This window comes from Bos javanicus, chromosome 21, assembly GCF_032452875.1.
Source record: "Bos javanicus breed banteng chromosome 21, ARS-OSU_banteng_1.0, whole genome shotgun sequence".
Classification (NCBI taxonomy): domain Eukaryota; kingdom Metazoa; phylum Chordata; class Mammalia; order Artiodactyla; family Bovidae; genus Bos; species Bos javanicus.
Genome location: NC_083888.1, coordinates 47,389,171 through 47,414,300, shown reverse-complemented (window position 1 = coordinate 47,414,300; position 25,130 = coordinate 47,389,171). Strand labels below are relative to the sequence as shown.

Below are 25,130 nucleotides of genomic sequence, written 5' to 3'. Positions count from 1 at the left end.
TAAATCACTTTTTTACTTAAGTAAATCTATTTTTTAAAATAATTTAAATACCACAAGTACAAAATCAATATCTCATGTCATAAACAGAAGGCAACCATAAAGATAAATAAATATTGGAGTTGGATAGTACGGTTTGCAGAAAACTAAATCTAAGAGCTGTACCATCTATCATGAAGTGTGGGGAAGATGCTAAAGACTAACTCTTAGCTAAGACTCTCTCCTTGATGTGTTCACAGGTTTGAAAAAGAATTCACTTTGAAACTGAAAAGCAGTCCAGTTTGCCGTAACGTGATTCAACTATTTTGAATGCTTGGGCATGCCCTGAAAATTAACAGAGGTGCTGATGATATTTCCCCCATGTTTTGGCAAACACTGTCCAAAAGTGTGTACCAAGGGTTGTGCCAGAAGATGACAGAAGAGTCAACAGGAAAGCACCGGGAGAGCTTGACATTACAAACAGGAGCCGGTTAACACTCATGTATATGAGACAGCTGTTGCCTTCTGAGTTCACTCTGTGGATTCTCACAAAGAAAACATGGGCTCCCCTCCCTCAAGCAGTTTAAAGTGAAACTGTCCTCCTCTTTCCTAATAACTGGCAGTATTTGAGAAGTAAAAGTTCACTGAATACAAGGTTACAATGCTTGTAGCCACTTTCTCACTGTATTACAGAAATAACTCTAGCCTAGATAATGAACTCTTTATCAAGAATAATTACACAGTAGTAATTTGCATTTCTATATAAAATGCATTTAGCTGATAGGTTTTTAACGGCCACTGCTTCCCTAGTTGGCTCAGATGGTAAAGAATCTGCCTTCAAGGCAGAAAACCCGCGTTCAATTCCTGGGTCGGGAAGATCCCCTGAAGGAGGGCAAGGCAACCAACTCCAGTATTCTTGCCTGGAGAATCCCCATGGACAGAGGAGCCTGGTGGGCCACAGTACATGGGGTTGCAAAGAGTCGGACACGTTTGAGCAACAACACTTGAACAGTTCACTTTCATTTCTATCTCTAGGTAGTGAGCTATTTATTTATGATGCATATCTATGGTGACCATGTAAATGGAAATTTCCAGGGCAACCCAGGTCTCTCATATTCTTCCCACAAATCACCAAAATGTTTCTAGTATGCTTGCATCCAAATTGTATCATACACATTGCTTCCCTCTTATCCAGAGGGAAATTTAAAATCCTTTGTGAGTACATATGCCAATATATAGTTTACAAAAACATAATTTCACCCTTTGAATCATCAAACCAATTAAAAAAAAAAAATTAGGCAATGAATTGAAGTTATTTTTCGACACACATCTAGTTATCAGCACTAATGTTTAACAAACATCTAGTCTATTCAGACTAAGTAAACAATCATTAAACCTTAAACCTGGGGAGGGACCTTGAAAGGCACCTAGCAACCTCTTCAAAGCTGATAATATCTAAAAATAAGTCCAGAGGAGGTGATGGAGCCAAAGCCAGAGACACCACCCCCAACCCGCTACACCAGTAGGAAATAACATAGATTCGCCAACTTCATTTTTCTGCAGATGGGTATGTCACACAATGTCCTGTAGATTAGGGCTCCTGTTAAATAATCACATGATGGTTTAAAAACGGAAAAACGTGGCAGAGTGTCTGTTATATCGGGGTACACGATCACTGGCACATGAACTGTTAAAACATCAATTACACAAACACAAAAGTATGTTAGTTTTTCTAAAATAAAAAGTGTCTCTATAAATCTAAAATAACGTGATCACCGAAGGAAGGTGTGTGACTCGCATTATGGTGTCTATTAACTAAGGACCAGGTGCTGAGCTGGCAGGTTAGGCCACAGACACCAAGGCTCACCACGTTTTCCAAATGAATCATATACGTGACCAGATGTGCCCTACTGGGTTGTACAAATAAATCATAAATACCTCCCCAAACTAAAGAATGTGGCCTGCAGAGTCGAAGATTCAGAAATATTGTATGCAAACAGAAGAAGAGTGAAATAAATGTGCTGAAGTAAAAAGTGGACAGAATATATAACGCTGAGCCATCAGGCTCTCCCTCTGTGACTTTTTTTTTTTTTTTAATCTTAAGGTGGCTTTCTCAAAGAGATCTAAAAATTAACTCTACGATAATACTCTCAGTGACCCAACTGGGCAACAAGTAGGATATTCAGCCTAAGGAATGCTGTCTCCTAGCAACCACAAGAGTGAGAACCAGAGATATACAAAGGCACACTTCAAAAGTCTGCAACCCCTCGAGTTCAAAGATCAAAGCCCTAAAGTTTACAGATTTATTCCTTTTTAAAATTTTTCCAAATGGGAGAATTTTTACTTTCTCTACTATGAAACACCAATAGTGAATCTTATTATTTACAAACCATGCTGCTGAAGTAATAAATATGTTATAGCTCAACTTGAAAAGCAAAAATATTTTTCTTGAAATAAATATAACCAATCACTAAACATTCCTTATTGTTAAATTTAATAAAACTGTTAAAATACATGGAATTGGGATGCTGAGTTATCAGAATTTTACTGTTGATTTAATTCTACTTTTATTAAAAGACAATAGAGATTCTGGTGGGATGATGAAAGTTGGTTATTTGGAATTGCAAAGCAGTTTCAGCTTAAGGAGGCCCCGCCATATATACCCAGTGATTACATTTCATAAAGGAGATCAGGACCTGACACATAGAAAAATTTACTGACTCTAACAGTTGCAAAACACAGGAATGAGGCTGAGAAAATTCTGGTGTCTGGTTTTGGTTTTAAGAGAATTCAGTGACCTCAGACATTTCTGGTCTCCACTCGCCCACCAAAACAAACACATCAGTCATTATTATTCCATTTCTTTTTAAGAATGGCAATTACTTAAAGAGATGAATTGTACAAAGATGCTGTATTAAAATAGACAATGATGTGACTATGCTTTTTGCCTGTATAAATTTAAAGGTCTGAGACCAGTTTGGGCCTTTTAACCAAATATACCTTTACAAGCTCCAGTAATTATACTACCATATTCATAAAATTGAAAAAATATAACTCTCATAGAGAAACCATACCTGTACTAGTTATGTCCTAAAAGAGGGGAAAAAAGAATGTTAGTTTTCTAAGTAATTCAAACTATGTTCTACTGCCTAAAAAGTATATCTACGGAGTCTACTTGCTGTCCTAATTTTCTCATCCAAGTAACTACTATTATTTCACTCACAAAAAATGCTGTAAACTATTACTTAACTAAATACATTCTATTTCACATTAAAAAGTGAAATTCACATGCTGAATTTCTATGCTTTTAAAAGTAAAATGTCCAGAAATTAATTTTTTATATCAAATGTATGGGTAGAAATGTAAGCTATAAATTATAGTTAGCAAAATCAATCTAATATTATTTCAGAGTAAATTTTAAACTGATCTTCTATATTTTAGCCTTATGTTACTATTCTTTTCCCTTCTTCTATAATTTACTTATTTTTTACAATAATACAAGAAACAAGTAATGTATTTTAAGTAATGTATTTTTTGTAGATTTCATTATATTTTATAGATATTTACTGGTATATTTTAATTAGTTTTAGTTTTAGAAATGCTTTTTAAAGGTAAAATTTTCTTGAAAATATTTTACTAAATCAACCTCTCTTCTAGGAAACAGACTTTTTAAAAGTTAGCTCCATTTAACAAACAAAGTTAATTATTCTATTCTTAGATATTTCAAGCTATTCATGATTTCATTCTGTGTATTACCAAGGTCCTTTCCAATAAGTGGACTTGAATCATATGGATACCCCCAATGCTATCTATCAGCAGGCATTTACTTGCTGATCTGGCTAAAATAGTTTGAGAAACTTAGCTGTGGTTCCCACATCCATACAGTGATTCTCTGTGTCTCCCCCCATTTTTGTACTCTGTCACTTCCATAATATTCTCCTCTGTTTCTCCTATTATAAATCTGCAGTCCCACTCGCTCTCACTTCAACATGAATCGCACTCCATACCTGTGATAGCACACAGCAGTAGCTTGACACAGGCTCACATTAGTCTTGCTTATCAGTGCAGCTTGTTTAAAATCCTGAAAGAGTTTTACAAATTTCTGTTAATTTTACCACATTACCTTTCGGGTTTTCATAAACTTCCTCCTAATTTTGATTCTACCACAAATAAATTTTATACAAGCCTTAAAATATACATCTTCTTTAAAACTTTATGTTCGCCTTTTAGTATCACATGAGAATACTATAACCCAATACAGAATACCATAACCAAAAACTCACTCAGAACCTTGCACTACTGTCTCCACTCTTCTTGTGGTTTTGCCTGGTATTGTAATGAGGTATCACACTTACTTCCTTTTTCATTGTTTTTTCCCCCCCCAGTGAACACAACCAGAGACTTCTGTATCCAGACAGAAATAGAAATTTGCCGGCAGAGACTCTTAGGACTATAGGACAGATAAGCACTTGGGCCAGGCCCTACAACTGCAACTCTTGTGTGGATTAGCTAAGGTAGCTCCTACCTGGGCAACCCGCACTTAGGGGAAAATGTGTCATTTTGTCCAGAGATCCTAGAAGCCTCCAGAAAAGGAGCAGTGGAAATGCTAACTGCAACAGGTAAAGTCAGGGCAGTCAGTTGGAATGGACTTGAATGGTACTGGTTGGGCTGTCGCTCAGTTGAGTACAACTCTTGTGACCCCATGGACTGTAGCCCGCCAGACTCTTTGACCATGGGGATTCTCCAGGCAAGAATACTGGTGTGGGTTGCCATGCCCTCCTCCAGGGGATCTTCCCAACCCAAGGGTCAAACCCACATCTCCTGCATTGCAAGCAGATTCTTTACCATGTGAGCCACCAGGGAAGCCCAAATCTTACTGGGGAAGAGGTTAAAAGAATTAAAAGCACTAACTCTGCCTAAGATTCTGATGCTGTGACCTGAACACTGTTCTCTATTGAACACCAGAGATATGCTGTCTGAAGCTCTTTAGCTTTTCAAAGCCCTACAAAAACAACTGAAACCTGAGGCAAAATAAGAATACCACTGAGTCAGTTCAGTTCACTTCAGTTGCTCAGTTGTGTCCGACTCTTTGTGACCCGATGAATCCCAGCACGTCAGGCCTCCCTGTCCATCACCAACTCCCAGAGTTTACCCAAACTCATGTGCATCGAGTCGGTGATGCCATCCAACCATCTCATGCTCTGTCGTCCCCTTCTCTTCCTGCCCCCAATCCCTCCCAGCATCAGGGTCTTTTCCAATGAGTCAACTCTTCACATGAGGTGGCCAAAGTACTGGAGTTTCAGCCTCAGCATCAGTCCTTCCAATGAACACCCAGGCCTGGTCTCCTTCAGAATGGACTGGTTGGATCTCCTTGCAGTCCAAGGGACTTGCAAGAGTCTTCTCCAGCACCACAGTTCAAAAGCATCAATTCTTCAGCACTCGGCTTTCTTCACAGTCCAACTCTCACATCCATACATGACCACAGGAAAAACAATAGCCTTGACTACATGGACCTTTGTTGGCAAAGTAATATCTCTTCTTTTTAATATGCTATCTAGGTTGGTCATAACTTTCCTTCCAAGAAGTAAGTGTCTTTTAATTTCATGGCTGCAATCACCATCTGCAGTGATTTTGGAGCCCAAAAAAATAAAGTCTGACACTGTTTCCACTGTTTCCCCATCTATTTCCCATGAAGTGATGGGACCGGATGCCATGATCTTAGTTTTCTGAATGTTGAGCTTTAAGCCAACTTTTTCACTCTCCTCTTTCACTTTCATCAAGAGGCTTTTTAGTTCCTCTTCACTTTCTGCCATAAGGGTGGTGTCATCTGCATATCTGAGGTGATTGATATTTCTCCTGGCAATCTTGATTCCAGCTTGTGATTCTTCCAGCCCAGCGTTTCTCATGATGTACTCTGCATATAAGTTAAATAAGCAGGGTGACAATATACAACCTTGACATACTCCTTTTCCTATTTGGAACCAGTCTGTTGTTCCATGTCCAGTTCTAACTGTTGCTTCCTGACCTGCATCCAGGTTTCTCAAGAGGTAGGTCAGGTGGTCTGGTATTCCCATCTCTTTCAGAATTTTCCACAGTTTATTGTGATCCACACAGTCAAAGGCTTTGGTATAGTCAATAAAGCAGAAATAGATGTTTTTCTGGAACTCTCTTGCTTTTTCCATGATCCAGCAGATGTTGGAAATTTGAACTCTGGTTCCTCTGCCTTTTCTAAACCAGCTTGAACATCTGGAAGTTCACGGTTCACGTATTGCTAAACCCTGGCTTGGAGAATTTTGAGCATTACTTTACTAGAGTGTGAGATGAGTGCAATTGTGCAGTAGTTTGAGCAGTCTTTGACATTGCCTTTCTTTGGGATTGGAATGAAAACTGACCTTTTCCAGTCCTGTGGCCACTGCTGAGTTTTCCAAATTTGCCGGCATATTGAGGGCAGCACTTTCACAGCATCATTTTTCAGGATTTGAAATAGCTCAACTGGAATGCCATCACCTCCACTAGCTTTGTTCGTAGTGATGCTTTTTAAGGCCCACTTGACTTCACATTCCAGGATGTCTGGCTCTAGGTGAGTGATCACACCATCGTGATTATCTGGGGCATGAAGATCTTTTTTGTACAGTTCTTCTGTGTATTCTTGCCACCTCTTCTTAATATCTTCTGCTTCTGTCAGTCCATACAATTTCTGTGCTTTATCGAGCCCATCTTTGCATGAAATGTTCCCTTGGTATCTCTAATTTTCTTGAAGAGATCTCTACTCTTTCCCATTCTGTTGTTTTCCTCTATTTCTTTGCATTGATTGCTAAGGAAGGCTTCCTTATCTCTCCTTGCTATTTTTTGGAACTCTGCATTCAGATATTTATATCCTTCCTTTTCTCCTTTGCTTTTCACTTCTCTTCTTTTCACAGCTATTTGTAAGCCCTCCTCAGACTGCCATTCGGCTTTTTTGCATTTCTTTTCCATGGAGATGGTCTTGATCCCTGTCTCCTGTACAATGTCAGGAACCTCATTCCATAGTTCATCAGGCACTCTATCTATCAGATCTAGTCCCTTAAATCTATTTCTCTCTTCCACTGTATAATCATAAGGGATTTGATTTAGGTCATACCTGAATGGTCTAGTGGTTTTCCCTGCTTTCTTCAATTTAAGTCTGAATTTGGCAATTAGGAGTTCATGATCTGAGCCACAGTCAGCTCCTGGTCTTGTTTTTGCTGACTGTATAGAGCTTCTCCATCTTTGGCTGCAAAGAATATAATCAGTCTGATTTTGGTGTTGGCCATCTGGTGATGTCCATGTGTAGAGTCTTCTCTTGTGTTGTTGGAAGAGGGTGTTTGCTATGACCAGTGCATTCTCTTGGAAAAACTCTATTAACCTTTGCCCTGCTTCATTCCGTACTCCAAGGCCAGATTTGCTTGTTACTCCAGGTGTTTCTTCCTACTTTTGCATTCCAGTCCCCTATAATGAAAAGGACATCTTTTTTGGGTGTTAGTTCTAAAAGGTCTTGTAGATCTTCATAGAACTGTTCAACTTCAGCTTCTTCAGCATTACTGGTTGGGGCATAGGCTTGGATTACTGTGATATTGAATGGTTTGCCTTGGAAACAAACAGAAATCATTCTGTCGTTTTTGAGGTTACATCCAAGTACTGCATTTCAGACTCTTTTGTTGACCATGACGGCTACTCCATTTCTTCTAAGGGATTCCTGCCCGCTGTAGTAGATATAATGGTGATCTGAAGTAAATTCACCCATTCCAGTCCATTTTAGTTCGCTTATTCCTAGAACGTCGACGTTCACTCTTGCCATCTCCTGTTTGACCACTTCCAATTTGCCTTGATTCATGGACCTAACATTCCAGGTTCCTATGCAATAGAGGACATCAACTCTAAGCTAGTGAGATGCAAAATATTCCCTGGACGTTTACCCCTTCATAGAATTTCTGCCACTCAGCGTCAAATTGCTTGACAGAAATGCGCAGCCATCTCATTTTCTTCTGAATCTGCCCATGTTGACGGGCTTAGAAAGTTTTCAAGAAAACGTTTCCTTCCCGAGAATACCACTAAACTGAAACAAATAAAATGTTTAAATAAATGTCTATATATCAAAAGACCATGTCAACTGCAATGAGACTTATATGTATAGGCATGTGTGAAAGTGAGAGTGAAGTTGTTCAGTCGTGTCCAACTCTTTGCAACCCCATGGACTGTAGCCTACCAGGATCCTCCATCCATGGGATTTCCCAGGCAAGAGTACTAGAGTGGGTTGCCATTTCCTTCTCCAGGGGATCTTCCCAACCCAGGGATTGAACCCGGGTCTCCTGCATTGTAGGCAGATGCTTTACCGTCTGAGCCACCAGGGAAGTCCTAGGTATGTCCATAGGTATGTGTACATATATACATAAATAATGTGAGATACAGATTGATTTCAATGTTTGCCATAATGTGGGATTATGGAATTATATCCCATAATTTGGGAACTCAAAAAATAAGAGTTCAACACCTGGGAAGGAATAAAAATGGAATAAACAAAGGAATAAAAAATAAAAATGACTCTGCTTTTTCCCAGAGAACTGCTTCAGCAAGAATCTTTTGGGCAGTTTTGGTTATGAACTCACTTGACCAAACTAGACTGTGGGGAGGACTCTAACCTCCTGTGGAGTGACTAAAGGTAACTTTAGTTTCCAGATTCCGTTCCCACTTCCAGAAGGCTAGGAAAGAGCACTCTACAGTCTTAAAAGCTAAGCGTCAGACTTCTGGTTTCCACTTCACTAGAGAGAACTCAACCATGAGGCTAGTCTCCCTCCTCCCTCCGTTCCTGCATTGTCTTCCCCTCTCCCTTCTCCTTCCACAAAGCTGGCTGTTTAATGGGGGTAAAATAAGTTCTCTGCTAACACCAGGGGTGGAAGAGGGAGCAGTAGTGTCAAACTGAGCCCTCTGGGACGCTACTAAAGAAGAAGGGTATCAGTCCAGACCCATCTGAGAATATGAACTCCCCACTTAGACTTCTGAAGCGTATTTTGATGCTACATGGAATTATTTGGAAGAAATAAGAAATTTATTGTCTAGACAAATATAATCTAATGAAATATTCTACCAGGTATTTCCCCCAAGAGGACTTTCTTTTTCTTTTTTGCTGAAATGAAGTCAAACTTACAACTGTAACTGAGATTTCATTACAAACTTTCCCATTAATTTGGCCTAACAATTCCAGTTCAAATGCCACACTCTATTTCCCGTGTTCTAATGAAGGGCACACAACTATCAATTAATACATTTTCAGCTCTCGTCCTACTTGATCTCTCTGTTAATCAATCATCCCCACTAAGAATGTTTCCCTGTGTAGGTTTTCTGACTCTGCTCTCTCTAGGTTCTGCATTTAGCCCTCTTATTATTCAGTCATGTGTTTCTTCATTGGTCTGCCTCAGCAATCGTCTTTTTTTAATATTTCAAATTAATTTTTTAAATTTACACAGGGGAAAAACTTTTTTTTGCCTTTAATTGCAAGCATATCTTGTTTTATTGAGCTTCGCAGATACTGCACTTTGTACAAATTGTGCAATCTTGCCTCAAGCAAGTCTATCGGCACCATTTCTTCAACAGCATTTGTTCAGTTCGTGTCTCTGTATCATATTCTGGTAATTCTCATAATATTTAAAACATTTTCATTATTATTGTAGTTGTTATGGTAGTTTGTGATCCTCAATGATCCTTGATGTTACTACTGCAAAAAGATTGCAACTAACTGAAGGCTCAGATGATGGTTAACATTTTCTTAATCAATAAAGTACTTTTTAACTAAGATAGGTCCATTTTTAAGACATAATGCTATTGCACACTTAATAGATTACAGCATTGTACAAACATAACTTTTATATGCACTTTTATATGAAGCAAAACAATTAATGGGAGTCACTTTATTGCTATGTTCGCTTTATTGCTGGAACCAAATCTACAATATCTCCAAGGCAAGCCTGTAGTGTTTGCAGGGCATGTTTTTTTTCCCCAGTCTTTTTACTTTTACCCTTCTATATCTTATATCTAAAGTCTTGTTTCTTGCAGCCAAAATATTGTTGGGACTTTTAAAAAATTCTACTCTAACATCCTCACTATTTCAATTGGGGTATTTGGAGAATTTCCATGTAATGTAACTGCTGATGAGGTTGGATTTAGGTCTACCATTTATTGTCTGTTTTCTGCTGGTCTCCTCTGTTTCTGATCCTTTGTGTTCTCTTTCCAGACTTATCTGGGATTATTTTAATTTTTTAATATTCCATTTTAATTAATCTACTCTTTTTGACTGCGGAGGTCACATTTGAGAAGAAACCTGGAACAAAAGGAGGTCATGAACCATATACAGATCAATAGGAGGAGTGTTTTCCACCTAGGGAATAGCTTGTGTGAGGACCCTGAGGCAGGAAGGGAGCCTGGAATTTCCAAGGCATAGCAAAAGGCCACAGAGGAGTAACCTGAGTGGAGAAAAGAAGAACATTGACAATGAAGTCAGATCAGTGAGCAGCAATCAGGTCACTGGGGTCTTGGTTGGCTACAGTCAAGAGTTCAGATTTTGGCCTAAGTGTGATGGGAAGTCCCTGGAGGGCTCTGAGCCGAGGAGTAGCTTGCTCTGCTTTATGTTTTTCAGAGGCATCTCTGGCTGCTGTGTGAACAGCACGTAGAGGGACAAGAGCAGAAGCAGCGAGTCCAGATGGAAAGCTACTGCAGGAACCCAGGCAGGAGAAGGTAGAGGCTGGAAGGAGGAGGAGAACAGGGGTAAAAAAATGAGAAATGACTGAATTCAAGATATGTTTTGATGGTAGAGCTGACCACACTGGTTCATGATTTAGACACGGGGTGTGAGAAAAGAGAGAGGTCAAGAATGATTCCCACCAGACCGCGAGCTCCTCAAGGACTGGAAATCTGTCTTATTTGTCTCCATATCTTCAATGTCAATGTTAGCACCATGCCTTGTCTGAAGGAATACAGGATTTGGAATCAGGAGAGACCTAAGTTCAAATCTTGTCCCAGTACTTCCTGGTTAACTCAGTTCAGTTCAGTTCAGTCACTCAGTTGTGTCCGACTCTTTGCAACCCCATGAACTGCAGCATGCCAGGCCTCCCTGTCCATCACCAACTCCTGGAGTTCACCCAAACCCATGTCCATTGAGTCAGTGATGCCATCCAGCCATCTCATCCTCTGTCATCCCCTTCTCCTCCTGCCTTCAATCTTTCCCAGCATCAAGGTCTTTTCAAATGAGTCAGCTCTTCGCATCAGGTGGCCAAAGTATTAGAGTTTCAGCTTCAACATCAGTCCTTCTAATGAACACCCAGGACTGATTTTCTTTAGGATGGACTGGTTGGATCTCCGTGCAGTCCAAGCAACTCTCAAGAGTCTTCTCCAACACCACAGTTCAAAAGCATCAATTCTTTGGCACTCAGCTTTCTTTATAGTCCAACTCTCACATCCATACGTTGACTACTGGAAAAACCAGAGCCTTGACTAGACGGACCTTTGTTGACAAAGAAATGTCTCTGCTTTTTAATATGCTATCTAGGGTGGTCATAACTTTCCTTCCAAGAAGTAAATGTCTTTTAATTTCATGGATGCAGTCACCATCTGCAGTGATTTTGGAGCCCAGAAAAATAAAGTCAGCCACTATTTCCACTGTTTCCCCATCTACTTGCCATGAAGTGATGGGACCGGATGCCATGATCTTAATTTTCTGAATATTGGGATTTAAGCCAACTTTTTGACTCTCCTCTTTCACTTTCATCAAGAGGCTCTTTAGTTCTTCTTCACTTTCTGCCATAAGGGTGGTGTCATCTGCATATAGGAGGTTATTGATATTTCTCCCGGCAGTCTTGATTTTAGCTTGTGCTTCCTCCAGCCCAGCGTTTCTCATGATGTACTCTGCATAGAAGTTAAATAAGCAGGGTGACGATATACAGCCTTGACGTACTCCTTTTCCTATTTGGAACCAGTCTGTTGTTCCATGTCCAGTTCTAACTGTTGCTTCCTGACCTGCATCCAGGTTTCTCAAAAGGCAGGTCAGGTGGTCTGGTATTCCCATCTCTTTCAGAATTTTCCACAGTTTATTGTGATCCACACAGTCAAAGGCTTTGGCATAGTCAACAAAGCAGAAATAGATGTTTTTCTGGAACTCTCACTTTTTCAATAACCTGTTTAGAATATCAGCTTCCTCATCCATAAGTTACAATTGTAAATTACGCAGTACTGTTGAGAACATGGCAGGTATAACTGTACAATAACTGAAGTTAATGTTGCTGTTAAGTACTACAGGAATACTTAGGTGGGTAGTAACATGGGCCCTGATTTAATTCTCCAACAGCTGAAGTCTTTTGCTTCCAAACTTCATTTTCCTCACTTTCTCCACTCAACACTATTGCCCAGAGTCTCATAGCTTTTTTGCCTATTCCAAAGACATTCTTTAGCTTTCCCTACCTGAGGGAATTCCAAAGGGCACATCTCAAAACCAAAACCTAAGGGAGTTCAACTCTTGAAATAACATTTCACCATAGTATAAATTGGCTTCCCTGGTGGCTCAGTGGTAAAGAATCCACCTGCCAAGCAGGAATCCACCTACCACATGCCAAGTTCAGTTTCTGGGTCTGGAAGGTTCCCTGGGAAGGAAATGGCAACCCCCTCCAGTATTCTTGCTTGAGAAATCTCACAGACAGAAAAGCCTGGTAGGCTGAAGTGCATGCGGTCAGAAAGAGTCAGACACAAATTGTAACTGAGCAGGAACACGATTATGTAAGCTGCCTAGAATACAGTATCTCAGTCACTTCTTTAGTAATAAGTAATTCTGTGGCACAGAATCTCAAAAGATGGCTCCAGAAGTTGAAAAATAATACAAGTTATATTTGGAGGTGAAAAAACAGGAAACACTCCCTTACATAATTGTCTGTTGTGGTTCCTGAGAAACACAGAAGAAAAACTACCATTATTTAATGGCAAACTTCAAATTACTATTTGATTTTTGCCTATCTCTCTTAATTCCTAATTTAACTCTATATAGACAATACAGATAAAAATGAGAACAGTGAACTTTGTTTCATTATTCTATAAAGAAATCCACCTGTTTCTTATCCGTGTATTACAGATGCTGTCTTCTATTGCAATTCTGAGTGCCTGTTCCCACTAACTTAAAAGCCTATTCCCAGTAACTTATTCTGGGCTGCTATTTTCTGCCCACATGAAGCAAACAGATTTATTTTGACATATTTTCAATGTGGAATGAGGAAAACTATGAACGAGGAAGAGCACTGAGCAGCAAAGTAAATGACACTTAAATCATTTTAATTTTTGTCTACAGCTAAGACACTCCCTTAGGAGAGATGATAGTCTTGATATTCAATCAATTTAGAATTTTTTTTTACATATTATCTATTCATTTGTATTTAAAAAGTAAAAAAACACTTTTGCAAAGATTCTATCATTCAAAGTACTTCATCACAATTCTCACTAAAGTTGAATTATTGTTCATTAATAATGCCATTTATTAAAAAAAATAATGCCATTTATTATCAAAAAAACTTTTTCACAGGTTTTCAGAAGTGAATATACAAAATCAAGTGGGTTCATTTTTACATGTAAACAGGAAGGTTTACCTCTAATGCGAAATTGAACTGTTCTAATTCTGCATAGATGAGTCCACGATTAATGAAGGTGTTCAAAGTCACAGTTTCTCCAGCATTAAGAAGAAGCACAATTCCATAATCTGTTAATGCCTAAAAATGAAATAATCATTTACAAGCTAAAGTCAACTCTTTAGAGCATTACTACATTGACCACGGACAAACTAGAACCTCATAATTAGTTCTTTAATGTGACTTAAAATTTAAGGCCAAAAATAATCATTTGTTAGGTTTAATAGGTCCACTTAATTAAGTACTATGGATGCTGCTACTTTCTAACAAATGGGGTTCGCTGTGCTTGTATTCACATGCTATCCTAAGCATTTTTATTGTGCATGGATTGAAGGGGGCACACAACACCCTTCCCCAACTCAACAGTTTCACAAAATGACTATTGACATTAAAGCAGAGCACTTGTAAACCTTTTGAAGTTTAACTGCTTTATAGTGTTTTATTGTTTTCGTCACTGAAACCTAAGTTTTACTGAGGCAGAGATTATTCATTTTGTTCCCCATTGTAAAGCCAGTAACTAGCACCATGCCTGCACTTACTAGGCATTTGATAAATTTTTGTTGAGTGAATAAATCATAAAGCAATGAAAACAGATCTTAATAAAACTAACAAATAAGCACTTGTTGGAAAATTACTTCAATATTCTCTCTTTTAAAGATAATCTAAGCTGAGAATCATCTCAGAGGACCTTTTTCCATTTCTTATCTTTTTTTTTTTTCATTTAATAAATAGGTTTTTCCTCTGTACCAGGTACTAGGAGTATCCCAAATATCAGTTGGAGCTGAATCTCTTAACTCTGAACATTTTTCTTCTGAACATTTTGCCCAAAAGAGCCATATGGTTTCATCAGAAAAGGGCCAAATCATATATGCCCATAGCATGTGCTAAATGAAAATGCAAATAAATAGTATTTTACTATTTGCTTAGTTAGTGGTTCTCCTCTAGTGTTTTGTGATGGGGAACTCGACATCTAAAAGAATTGTACAATTAAACATCCTATATGTATATTGTGGAATAACTATAAATAAACACTGACAGGCTATAAAAATAATTTGTAACACTTGTAGAACAAAACTAGAATGTTTGCAATTTTCCTAACCTGTGTATATATCATGATGCCTTAGAAATCTACTAAGTAGCTGAATATATAACAAGAGGAAACAAAAGCTTGGAAATTAGATTTCATGAAGGTCACAATGAGCAGGCTTTGTGCTTTGTCTCTACTATTGTTACTAAACTTTCAGTCTTGGGAAAGTTACTTAACATTAAGCCTCAGTTTTCCTATCCACAAAAATGGAATATTAATAACATATTGTTATAGAAGTCCACTTTAAAATACTGGTTTTTTAGATTTTTGATATGGACCATTTATTGAATTTATTACAATACTGCTTCTGTTTTATGTTTCAGTTTTTTGGCCCCAAGATACGTGGGATCTTAGCTCCCCAACTAGGGATCAAATCTCCACCCCCTACATTGGAAGGTGAAGTCTTAACCACTGGACTGCCAGGGAAGTCCTTAAAATATTTGATTGAATGTTGGTAAAGCATTAGCCCAGTGCCTATCACACAATAAGCCCAAATGGGTGATAATGGTTAGTACTTTTATTAACATAAGGGGGTAGGAACCAGACTTCACCTTTTCTTAGTTTTTATGAAACTGTATCTTGGGAGTGCATTTTTTGCACAAAATTACTTGTGTTTGCTTGGTCCTGTTATGGCAGGAACGCTGAGAAACAGGTGGAGGGAGACAAAAGGGAGGAGGTGACACAATAAAATGACATCCGGTCCACGTGCTGGAGGTCAGATGGTTTCACAAAGCCACCTAAAGACTGTTAACCAGAAGCAAACAAACCTGTGGACGCCGATATAGGTCCCTATTCCCTGTGTGACTTGGATGTGTTTCTAACCTCTCCCTGTTTCCATTTCTTCATCTGTAAAATGAGCCCATTGGATGAAAAGCATTGGGTACCAGGCCGAAAATAGCCAATATGTTCTTATTCTAGTTAGATTCCCATTTACATAGATTTTCATTTTCCTTATTCATAGAGCACCAGCTCTGATACCAATCAGACATAACAAAAATAGTACTTCCCTGCCTAGACCCCGACCATTGTTTGCAAGTTCAGGGTTACCCAGAAAAGGCAGGGATAGGGGTGGGGAGGAAGCTGTCAAAAATACCTGCTGTGCAGGTTACTCTAATAAATGATCCTTTAATTGGCTCCTAGAATGGTAACAAGAGCCTGTGTTAAAATTAGTTATTCATTTGTCAACATTTCTGGAGGAAACCTGAAAATCCAGTTATCGACAATTTTATATCCGTTTAGACAGAAACAATATTTCTCAACTTTTTTCTTACATAGGAAATAAATCACTAAATTTCTAAATGTCTTAAACAGATTTAACTTTCCAGGTTTTAAGGAAATTGAGGGAGTGTATCCGCACACAACACCGGGAACACAATGCAGTCTTTTAAAAGAAGCCATCATCAACAATGAAGTGATAGAAACAAGGAAGAGGAGATAGGAGGATAGCAGAAACGGAAGCAAGAAATTGGGCAGAACACCAAGAAACTACTGATCTGCTCCCCCGTGAGGAATCTTGATTGGAAAAGGACAAAATTGACAAGGGGAGACTGGAGAATGGAGTAAGATTCAAAAATATAAAAAAGGGCTTGCACAGGTAGAATCTGGAACAGGATAAATAGAGAAAAAAGGTTTGCTTCAACCATCAGTTAGGCTTCAAAATGGTCTCTGAGCTGGAAACCATCACTCAAAACTGCCTGCTGCATCTGTGGTCTGAGCACTGTAACAAAATACCTCCCCAGGCTATTCTAGTTAATGTTGAGATTGTGAAGCAAACAATATTGCTAGTGATCACTACTTAAAAATTCTACACACAATTTATCAGTGGAAACATTTTTCTCAAACGAGAAACATGTAACACGTGTTAGTTTACACAGCCCTTAAATGCTTTTATAAGCATTATAAAATTAATTTTCATTTGACGTTGCAGAGATTGTATACGAAAATTTGCTAAGCACTAACAAAAAATTAAATATTCTTTAAAATGGTTCTTTGGCATCTCAAGTTTTGTGTGTATTTCCACAGGAATTATTTTTTCAAAATTGTAACAGAAATAATAAGAAAATATGCTTTAAATATATTTACAAATCTTACCATTTGAAGTTCATTTATCTTGGTGTAACATAATGCTCTGTTATAAAATGCTATATAACTGTTTTTATCCATGTTGATAGCTGTAGTTAAATCTGTAATCGCTAGTTTATAATTCTACAAAGAAAACATAATTAAGTGAGAAGAGTTCATCATAATGGACTTAAATTTAGTTGTAAAATAAATTCTTGATTCTATCGGAGTTTTGGGACTACTCATTTAATCATTCTGTGTATCATCCGTGAAATTAAGACAATCAAGCTAATCTTTTACAGAATTAATTAAGAAGGTCCCTTGGTAGGAACTGTTATTATAGTTTTTCTCATTTGCAAATAAAATTCAATATACAAACAACTATTAACGATTCTCTTTTTTCCATTGTTGCTATATGTATCTGTGTGCTTGGTTGCTCTCTTGTGTCCGACTCTGCAACTCTATGGACTATAGCCTGCCAGACTTCTCTGTCCGTGAAATTTTTTAGGCAAGAATACTGGAGTGGGTTGCAATTTCCTATTCCAAGGGATCTTCCCTACCAAGGGATCAAACCTGGGTCTCCTGCATTGACAGGCAGATTCTTTACCACGAACGCCACCTGGGAAGACCCCTGTTGCTATACAGCAAGCAAAAAAATTAATTTCTTACAGATAAAAGAGAAGCAAGCTAATTCACCCAACAAAAATTCACCAGAGCTGGCTTGCTTCTGTCTCTAGTACTGTCATATTATGTAATTGTCATGTTTTCTACCCACATTCTCTTTTGCTTCTTTTTGATGCTTCCCTGATAACTTAGACATCCATTTTTATAGACAGTAATTTTCACAGAATATACAGGTAATGCAAGGTCTTACCTTTGTTTTAAGGTATTATTTGCAAAATAATATTTCATATTTCATATGAAATATCTACAAATAAATGTCAGAAAAGAAAAATAGGGAGAAAAAAATATGCCAAGAACCATTAGACATCAATAGTATTGCTCACACTTTTTAATTCAGTAATAGCCATTTAGGAACCATAACCTTTGATTTTCTTCTATGTGTATTATTTAAAATAGTAAAATAAAAAAAAAATTCAAACAATCCAAATGCCCAACAATAAAGTGGTTAAAATATACTATGATGGAATAGTATGCAGTCATTAAAACTGGTATCATCTTCAATGATTAAATATAAGAAGCAAGGCACAACACAGATTATTTAAGTAGCACAGTCCCAGTTTTTAGAAGTATATATTTTATTAGGAAAAAAAGACTACATGAAATACACCAAAATGCTCTCAGGAATTACCATCTGATGGTAGGAAATCAGGTGATTTTAACCTTCTTTATTCCTCATTGTATTTTCCAAATTCTCTATAATGAATACTATTTCCTTAATAAAAATATATAATTAATGCCATTTAAAATATAAATGTCAAAAATAAATATCACTATTTTATGAAAAATCATTAACTGAAATCCCTTTTGATGTTCTGTCAAAGTGCAACACCTTCTATGTAGTTCTGCCTCATTCCATGGCAATTCTCCTTTCACAGAGAGAAAGGGGAAGTGAGTCCCTCCTTGGCATCTGAGCAGCCACACACCCTAAAATACCAGAGCTTAAGGTAGGAAATTCCTTACCCTGCTGTAGTATTTCAGAACTCCTCTGTAGACATAGGCACGCACACTCTGAGGGTAAATTTTGATGGCCTCATTACAACTCAAGATCGCTTTGGAGTATCTGCCTTTCAAACCATAGTAGGCTACTCGACTTAAATATGCCTTTTCAGAGAAAGAGAGGAAGAAAGCGGAAACAGATTATTTCAGTAAAAGCATCAGTTCTGCCAAAATATATATGGTAGTTGGAACAAATTTATGCCATCCAAAGATGATATAAATCAAACTTTTTGTCACTCTTTTATTAAGAAAATTTCAAACTCACAGAATATTCAAAGAATAGTACAGTGAACACCCATATACCTACCACCTGGATTCAATAATTATTAACATTTTGTGATTTTGTTATCTAATTTTTTCTGAACAATTTGAAAATAAGTTGTAGACATTTTAAAAATTCACCCCAAGTCTTTCAGTATACATCTCCTTTGAAGAAGACATACTCCTACACAATGACATTACCACTGTATATCTAAAAAAATTCATAGTATTTCCCTAAAATCATCTGATATTTCATCCATATTCAAATTTCATACACTTTTAAAATCAAGATCCAATGGAGTTTCATCTGTTGGATTTTATATTGTCTCTATAGTCTCTTAAAAGGCAGGATACAATGTAACAGCAAAGGAAGAAGTAAATAAATTTATTTACATAATATAGTATATAAAATCACAATGATTAATAGGTACATTAAAATATTAACAAATTTATATACATTAAAATTCACAAAGCACTTTTACCTATGTAATATCCCTGTTGTAAATCATATTTTCAGTTCAATGGAAAATACAGATAATATATAGATTATTAAAACAGCTGTAAAGTAGATAAAAGTAACTGTTACTAACTAATAACAATAACACTTTAAGATTTAATAGTATTAGCAAATTTAACACACTCTCCAAACCAGAGCAATCACCCATTTAAATACCTGGTAATGTTTTGGATCAAGGGTAATCGCACGATTAAAATCCAGGATCGAGCCACTCTTATGGAGTTTGACTTTACAAAGCCCACGGTGATAAAAGCTTTCTGCAAAATCAGGATTTGCTTTCACAGCTTTTGTAAAAGAATCAAAAGCCTAGAAGAGCATATTGGTAAAAAGCAAATCATTCAGTGAGTAGCATACATTAGTTAAAAAGTTAATACATTACAGTATATAACTATTCTTGAAAAGTTTTTATTTTTTGGTCATTTTAAAGATGTTTTTCCCAGTGAACCTTGTGGAGCCAAAAAATATGAATGACCCAGGTTTATTATAATTTACAGGTTCCTTTATTCACAGACTAAAGTCTACATAATTCATGTTGTTACAATACTTTTGGAGGTGTAATTTTTTTAATTTATTTATGTATTTATTTGGCTGCACCGGGTCTTAGCTGTGGTAATGCAGGCTCTTTAGTTGTAGCATGTGGGATCTAGATCCTTGACCAGGGATCAAACCTGGGCCCTCTGCATTGGGAGCACTGAGTTTTAGCCACTGGGCCACCAGGGAAGACCCTGCTGCTGCTGCTAAGTCGCTTCAGTCATGTCCGACTCTGTGCGACCCCATAGATGGCAGTCCACCAGGCTCCGCCATCCCTGGGATTCTCCAGGGAAGAACGCTGGAGTGGGTTGCCATTTCCTTCTCCAATGCATGAAAGTGAAAAGTGAAAGTGAAGTCACTCAGTCGTGTCTGACTCTTAGTGACCCCATGGACTTCAGCCTACCAGGCTCCTCCGTCCATGGGATTTTCCAGGCAAGAGTACTGGAGTGGGGTGCCATTGCCTTCTCCCAGGGACCCTAAGAGGACTTTAATCATTATGTGTCTTATTGTGTTTCTTCAAAGAAATCACAATTAGTATTTATTATTTCCCATGAGGACCAGCAAATACATAGTTACAAAATTTCAAAACAAAAGAACTCCAAAGTTTTTTCTAACATTGTGAAGCAAAAGTTTCCCCTGCTTGTCCAAAGGACTAAGAACAGGAAAAATATTTGTAATTAATCTCATATGTATTGTAATTTCTTAATGGAAAACTAATCAAGTGCAATTCTCTTTTAAAGTTATAAAGATACAGGCGGACACCATCCACCCCTATGAATATAAGGACTGGAATGGTGTGTGGGTGTGTCTGTGTGTGTGTCTGTGTAGCTGTGAAATATTCAAAAAGAGCTAATGATATGTTATTTACATATTTATCATATCAGTGAAAATTTTGAAATGGAGACTGTATAAAATAGTCAAATATTATTAGGTTGGTGCAAACATAATTTTGGTTTTTTCACTGTTGAAATTTGCCATTTGATACTGGAATACATTCTTAAATAAATGTGGTTACATTATGTTATTTTAATACACATTTCTCACCTTATGTTTTTTGCTAATGACTCATTGCTGTTTATTTTATGTTTATTTTAGATTATAGAAATGATGTTAGACAAAAAGCAAATTTGAGCGATTTTCTTATTGGAGTTCAAAATAGGTCATTAAGCAGCGGAGACAACTCACAACATCAACAACACTTTTGGCCCAAGAACTGCTAATGAATGTACAGCACAGTGGTAGTTGAAAAAGTTTTGCAAAGGACAAGAGACTTCAAGACGAGGGGTGCAGTGGCTGGCCACTGGAAGTTGACGACGAAAATTGAAGACCATCATCAAAGCTGATCCTCTTACAACTACATGAGAAGTTGCCAAAGAACTCAACGTCAACCATTCTACAGTTATTCTTCATTGGAAGCAAACTGGAAAGGTGGAAAAGGTTGAAAGAACTCAACGTCAACCATTCTACAGTTATTCTTCATTGGAAGCAAACTGGAAAGGTGGAAAAGTTTGATAAGTGGGTGTCTCGTGAGCTGACTCGAAATCAAAAGTGTTGTTCTGAAGTGTCATCTTCCTTTTATTCTACACAACAACGAACCATTTCTCAATCAGATTGGGACAAAAAGTGGATTTTATACAACTGGCAATGACTTGCTCAGTGGGTGGACAAAGAAGAAGGTCCAAAGCACTTCCCAAAGCCAAACTTGCACCAAAAAAAGGTCATGCTCACTGTTTGCTGTTCTGCTGCTGGTCTGATCCACTACAGCTGTTTGAATCCCAGTGAAACCATTACATCTGAGATATATGCTCAGCAAATCAATAAGATGCACTGAAAACTGCATCACCTACAGCTGGCATCGGTCAACAGAAAGGGCCCAGTTTTTCTCCATAACAATGCCTGACTGCATGTCACACAACCCATGCTTCAAAAGTTGAATGAGTTGCGCCACGAAGTTTTGCCTCATCCACCATATTCACTTGACCTCTTGCCAACCGACTACCACTTCTTCAAGCATCTTGACAACTTTTTGCAGGGAAAACGGTTCCACAACCAGCAGGATGCAGAAAATGCTTTCCAAGAGTTCATCGAATCCTGAAGCACAGATTTTTACACTACAGGAATAAACATTTCTTGTCGGCAAAAATACGTTGATTATAATAGCTCCTATTTTGATTAATAAAGATGTGTTTGATAAGGAAGAAGAAGCACCAGTCACAGAAGCTGGTGCTCTGTGACAACCTAGAGGGGTAGGATGGGGAAGGAGGTGAGAGGGAGGTTTGAGTGAGGGGACATATATATACCTATGGCCGATTCATGTTGATGTATGGCAGAAACTCACAATGTTGTAGAGTAATTATCCTCCAATTAAAAATAAAATTAAATTTAAAAAATGAGGATTTGTTTGAGCCTAGCTAATAATGATTTAAAGTTCAAGGTCCAAAACTGCAATTACTTTTGCACCAACCTAATAGATAAATACTTAATAATTGAATAAACTGGTTTTCAATGAACCTAGCCGTCTTAACAGCCAGTTTGCTCTGATTTTAATTGTTCAGTTGTCAATAAGAGAAATCAGTGTCCTCATTGTTTTCCATTTATCCTGCATGACATTGATACACTCAACGTACTGACAATGTGGTAAGTAAATTTATACTAAGTGATGAAATCATTTTGCTATAATAATTTCTTACAATTAGATTTATTGCTTTGGTGGGAAACACGCATTAGCCTTTGGAATATTATCGACAAACAAGCATTAATAAAATGTGTTGAATAAATAAGACAACGTAGTAGGTTTTACAGTGTGCAGACGGACTATAGTAAGCCAAGCTTTACCAGAAGCTCTGGTCTAGTCCCTCACTGCTTAGGTGGCCTTTGGAAATGGAACTGAATGTAAGGAAACAATTTCTAAAACCATGAAAAACTTATGTGCTTAAATACACAAAATACCAGTTGTAAGCTGCCTTCCTCCATGTAACAAAGACCCAAGTGATACAGACAGTCTGCTGAAGCTGCTAAGGGATTCAGTCCTTTATCAGAAGAAGAAATGAGATCCAATGCCTTTTTAAACATTCTCATGGCTTCCTACAATGATTTTAAAAAAGAGAGAGTGAGGGAAGGTAATGTTTCTCTGTAATATTTATTTAACGTGGCAGCCTACCTAGTAAAGGGAATCCTGAGTACACAGCCTTACTCTCATTTGACATGAGGACACACAGATCTGGTAAAGTCATGGATCTTGTCAGTGCACGGCGAGCGAGGACCCAGGTGGGGAGTCTGACCTACCCACGTGCCTGGCCTCTAAGCAGGTATGTAAGTAGGCTTACACAAATAGACTTTTGGAACTGTAATTTCTAAATTCTTCTCTTTTTTGTGAAAATTTATGTGAGTTTAATCTATGAAATAGAGCCATACAAGACTAATTTCTAAATTCTAAAGGGTATTTTCTCATACTCTTCAATCAGACTTCAATTTATAGACCAGTTTATGACCAGTTGCCTAGTAAGTCTCCTGAAGGGAATGTTGGCCAGCTGTTATGTAGTAAAAGTTCTCTACTGACAATCTCTGAGGCAGTTTTAATCACCCTTTATTTTGTTATACTGTGCTCTCAAGGAGGTTCCATTGGCACGAGAGAATAAACTAACATCAAAAATTACCCATTTAAACTATTCTGCCAAAAGAGTTGAAATTCATTAATGACAAAAATTCAATTTCCCAGATAAAGACAGCTTTTCATAATTAGTGACTCTGTGTATTAATCCATATAGAAACGCAGATGCTTATGACTCTTTAGCCCACTTAATGACATGAAATTGCTACAGAAACAATGAGGTTTAACTTGTATATGCAGTGTCCTTTGTACCCACCCTTGGTTTCTGCCACATATTTACAGTCCATCTCAACATTCAGTGGCTCAGCTGGTAAAGAATCTGCCTGCAAAGAGGGAAGACCTGGGTATGATCCCTGGGTTGGGAAGATCCCCTGGAGAAGGTAACAGCTATCCACCAGTATTCTGGCCTGGAGAATTCCATGGACTGTATAGTTCATGGGGTCGTAAAGAGTCGGACATGACTGAGAGACTTTCAACATTAAACACAAGACCTTGCTACAGAAAAAACACCAATCAACTTCTCAGTTTCCCTCCTTTTTAATTTTCAAAGTCCCTCTATCTTCTTCATTTCCATCTCTTTCTCTCCTGCCTTTGGATGGTTTCTTCTTCTCAGAGCTAACTCCTTAAGCTGTGCCTTTGACCCCAACTCCATCCCCATAGAAGCCTGCCAGTTCCTTCCACTTTTGAATCTCTGCCCCTCCATTGTCTCCTTGACTCCCTACAGTCTTCCATCACATTTACTTTAAAATGAACATATCTTCACTTCCTCCTGCTTTCTCCTTCAGCTGATGTCCCACCTCTCTTTCCTTCACTACTATAGAAAGTAGTAGTCATCCTCGCAAGGTTTGCAGGGAAGGCATATTTACATTCTAAACACAATGCTCTGGGGGTAAAAACTTTGAAGAGTTATAAGACTATTATACTAAGTCAAGCAAACTAAAAATATGTTCTGAATTAGGACTAATGACCAGAGAAATAGAGAAAGGAAGTGGATTTGAGAGACATATTTAGAAAGCAGAACCAAGAGAACATGACTATTGATTTGGTATAAAGCGCAAACAAAAGTCACCTAAGATTTCTAGCAGAACAATGTCAGGGAGGCAGAGAGGTTAAAGGAAATTTAGGGTTATTCCCAAGAAGGAATTCAATATCATAAAGGTGTCAATTATTCCTAAAATAACCTAGAGAGTCAATGCAATTCAGTCAAAATTCCAGCAGGATTTCCTGTTGCTGTTGTTTTTATTGAGGCATAGTGGCAACCCACTACAGTACTCTTGCCTGGAAAATCCCACAGACAAGAGCCTGGAGGGTTACAGTTCATGTGATCACAAAGAGTCAGACACAACTGAACGACTGAGCATGGATATTTACAATAGTGTTAGTTTCTGCTGTACAAAGAAGTGAATCAGCTATATGCATACAAATATCCTTCCGTCTTGGATCTCTCTCCCTCCCACCCCATCCCACCCATCTGGGTCACCTTAGAGCGCTGAGCTGAGCACCCTGTGCTATACAGCAGGTTCCCACTAGGGTTTTTAATGACTCTTGACAAGCTGAATTTTAAATGTGTATGTTAGAGTAAAGGCTAAAAAATAACCAGGGATTTTCTGAAAAAATATGGTGTGATGACTTGCTCTACCAGATGTCAAAAATTACAATAAAGCAACAGTAATTAAGACATTGTATTATTAAGCCAGGGGTAGAAATATTGACCAAAGGAACAGAATAGAAAGC

The 25,130-nt window shown here is 37.8% G+C and overlaps 1 protein-coding gene and 1 non-coding gene across 7 annotated transcripts in view; both read right to left on the bottom strand.

Moving 5' to 3' along the window:
* The window catches only part of TTC6 (tetratricopeptide repeat domain 6), a 201,846-nt gene that overhangs the window by 18,386 nt on the left and 158,330 nt on the right, over positions 1 to 25,130 (bottom strand). For 4 of the 6 annotated variants that reach the window (XM_061394961.1, XM_061394965.1, XM_061394962.1 and 1 more), the window contains 6 exons: positions 22,736 to 22,870; positions 19,412 to 19,561; positions 18,442 to 18,582; positions 16,828 to 16,941; positions 13,611 to 13,730; positions 3,984 to 4,057 (listed from right to left, as the gene is read on the bottom strand). In XM_061394961.1, coding sequence (XP_061250945.1) covers positions 3,984 to 4,057; positions 13,611 to 13,730; positions 16,828 to 16,941; positions 18,442 to 18,582; positions 19,412 to 19,561; positions 22,736 to 22,870 — 734 coding nt within the window. The remainder of the gene's footprint in view (positions 1 to 3,983; positions 4,058 to 13,610; positions 13,731 to 16,827; positions 16,942 to 18,441; positions 18,583 to 19,411; positions 19,562 to 22,735; positions 22,871 to 25,130) is intronic. The other 2 variants (XM_061394966.1, XM_061394963.1) reach the window with 2 other exon arrangements.
* Positions 8,274 to 8,345, bottom strand: TRNAC-ACA (transfer RNA cysteine (anticodon ACA)). The gene has a single exon. It is a non-coding gene; the product is annotated as a tRNA-Cys (tRNA).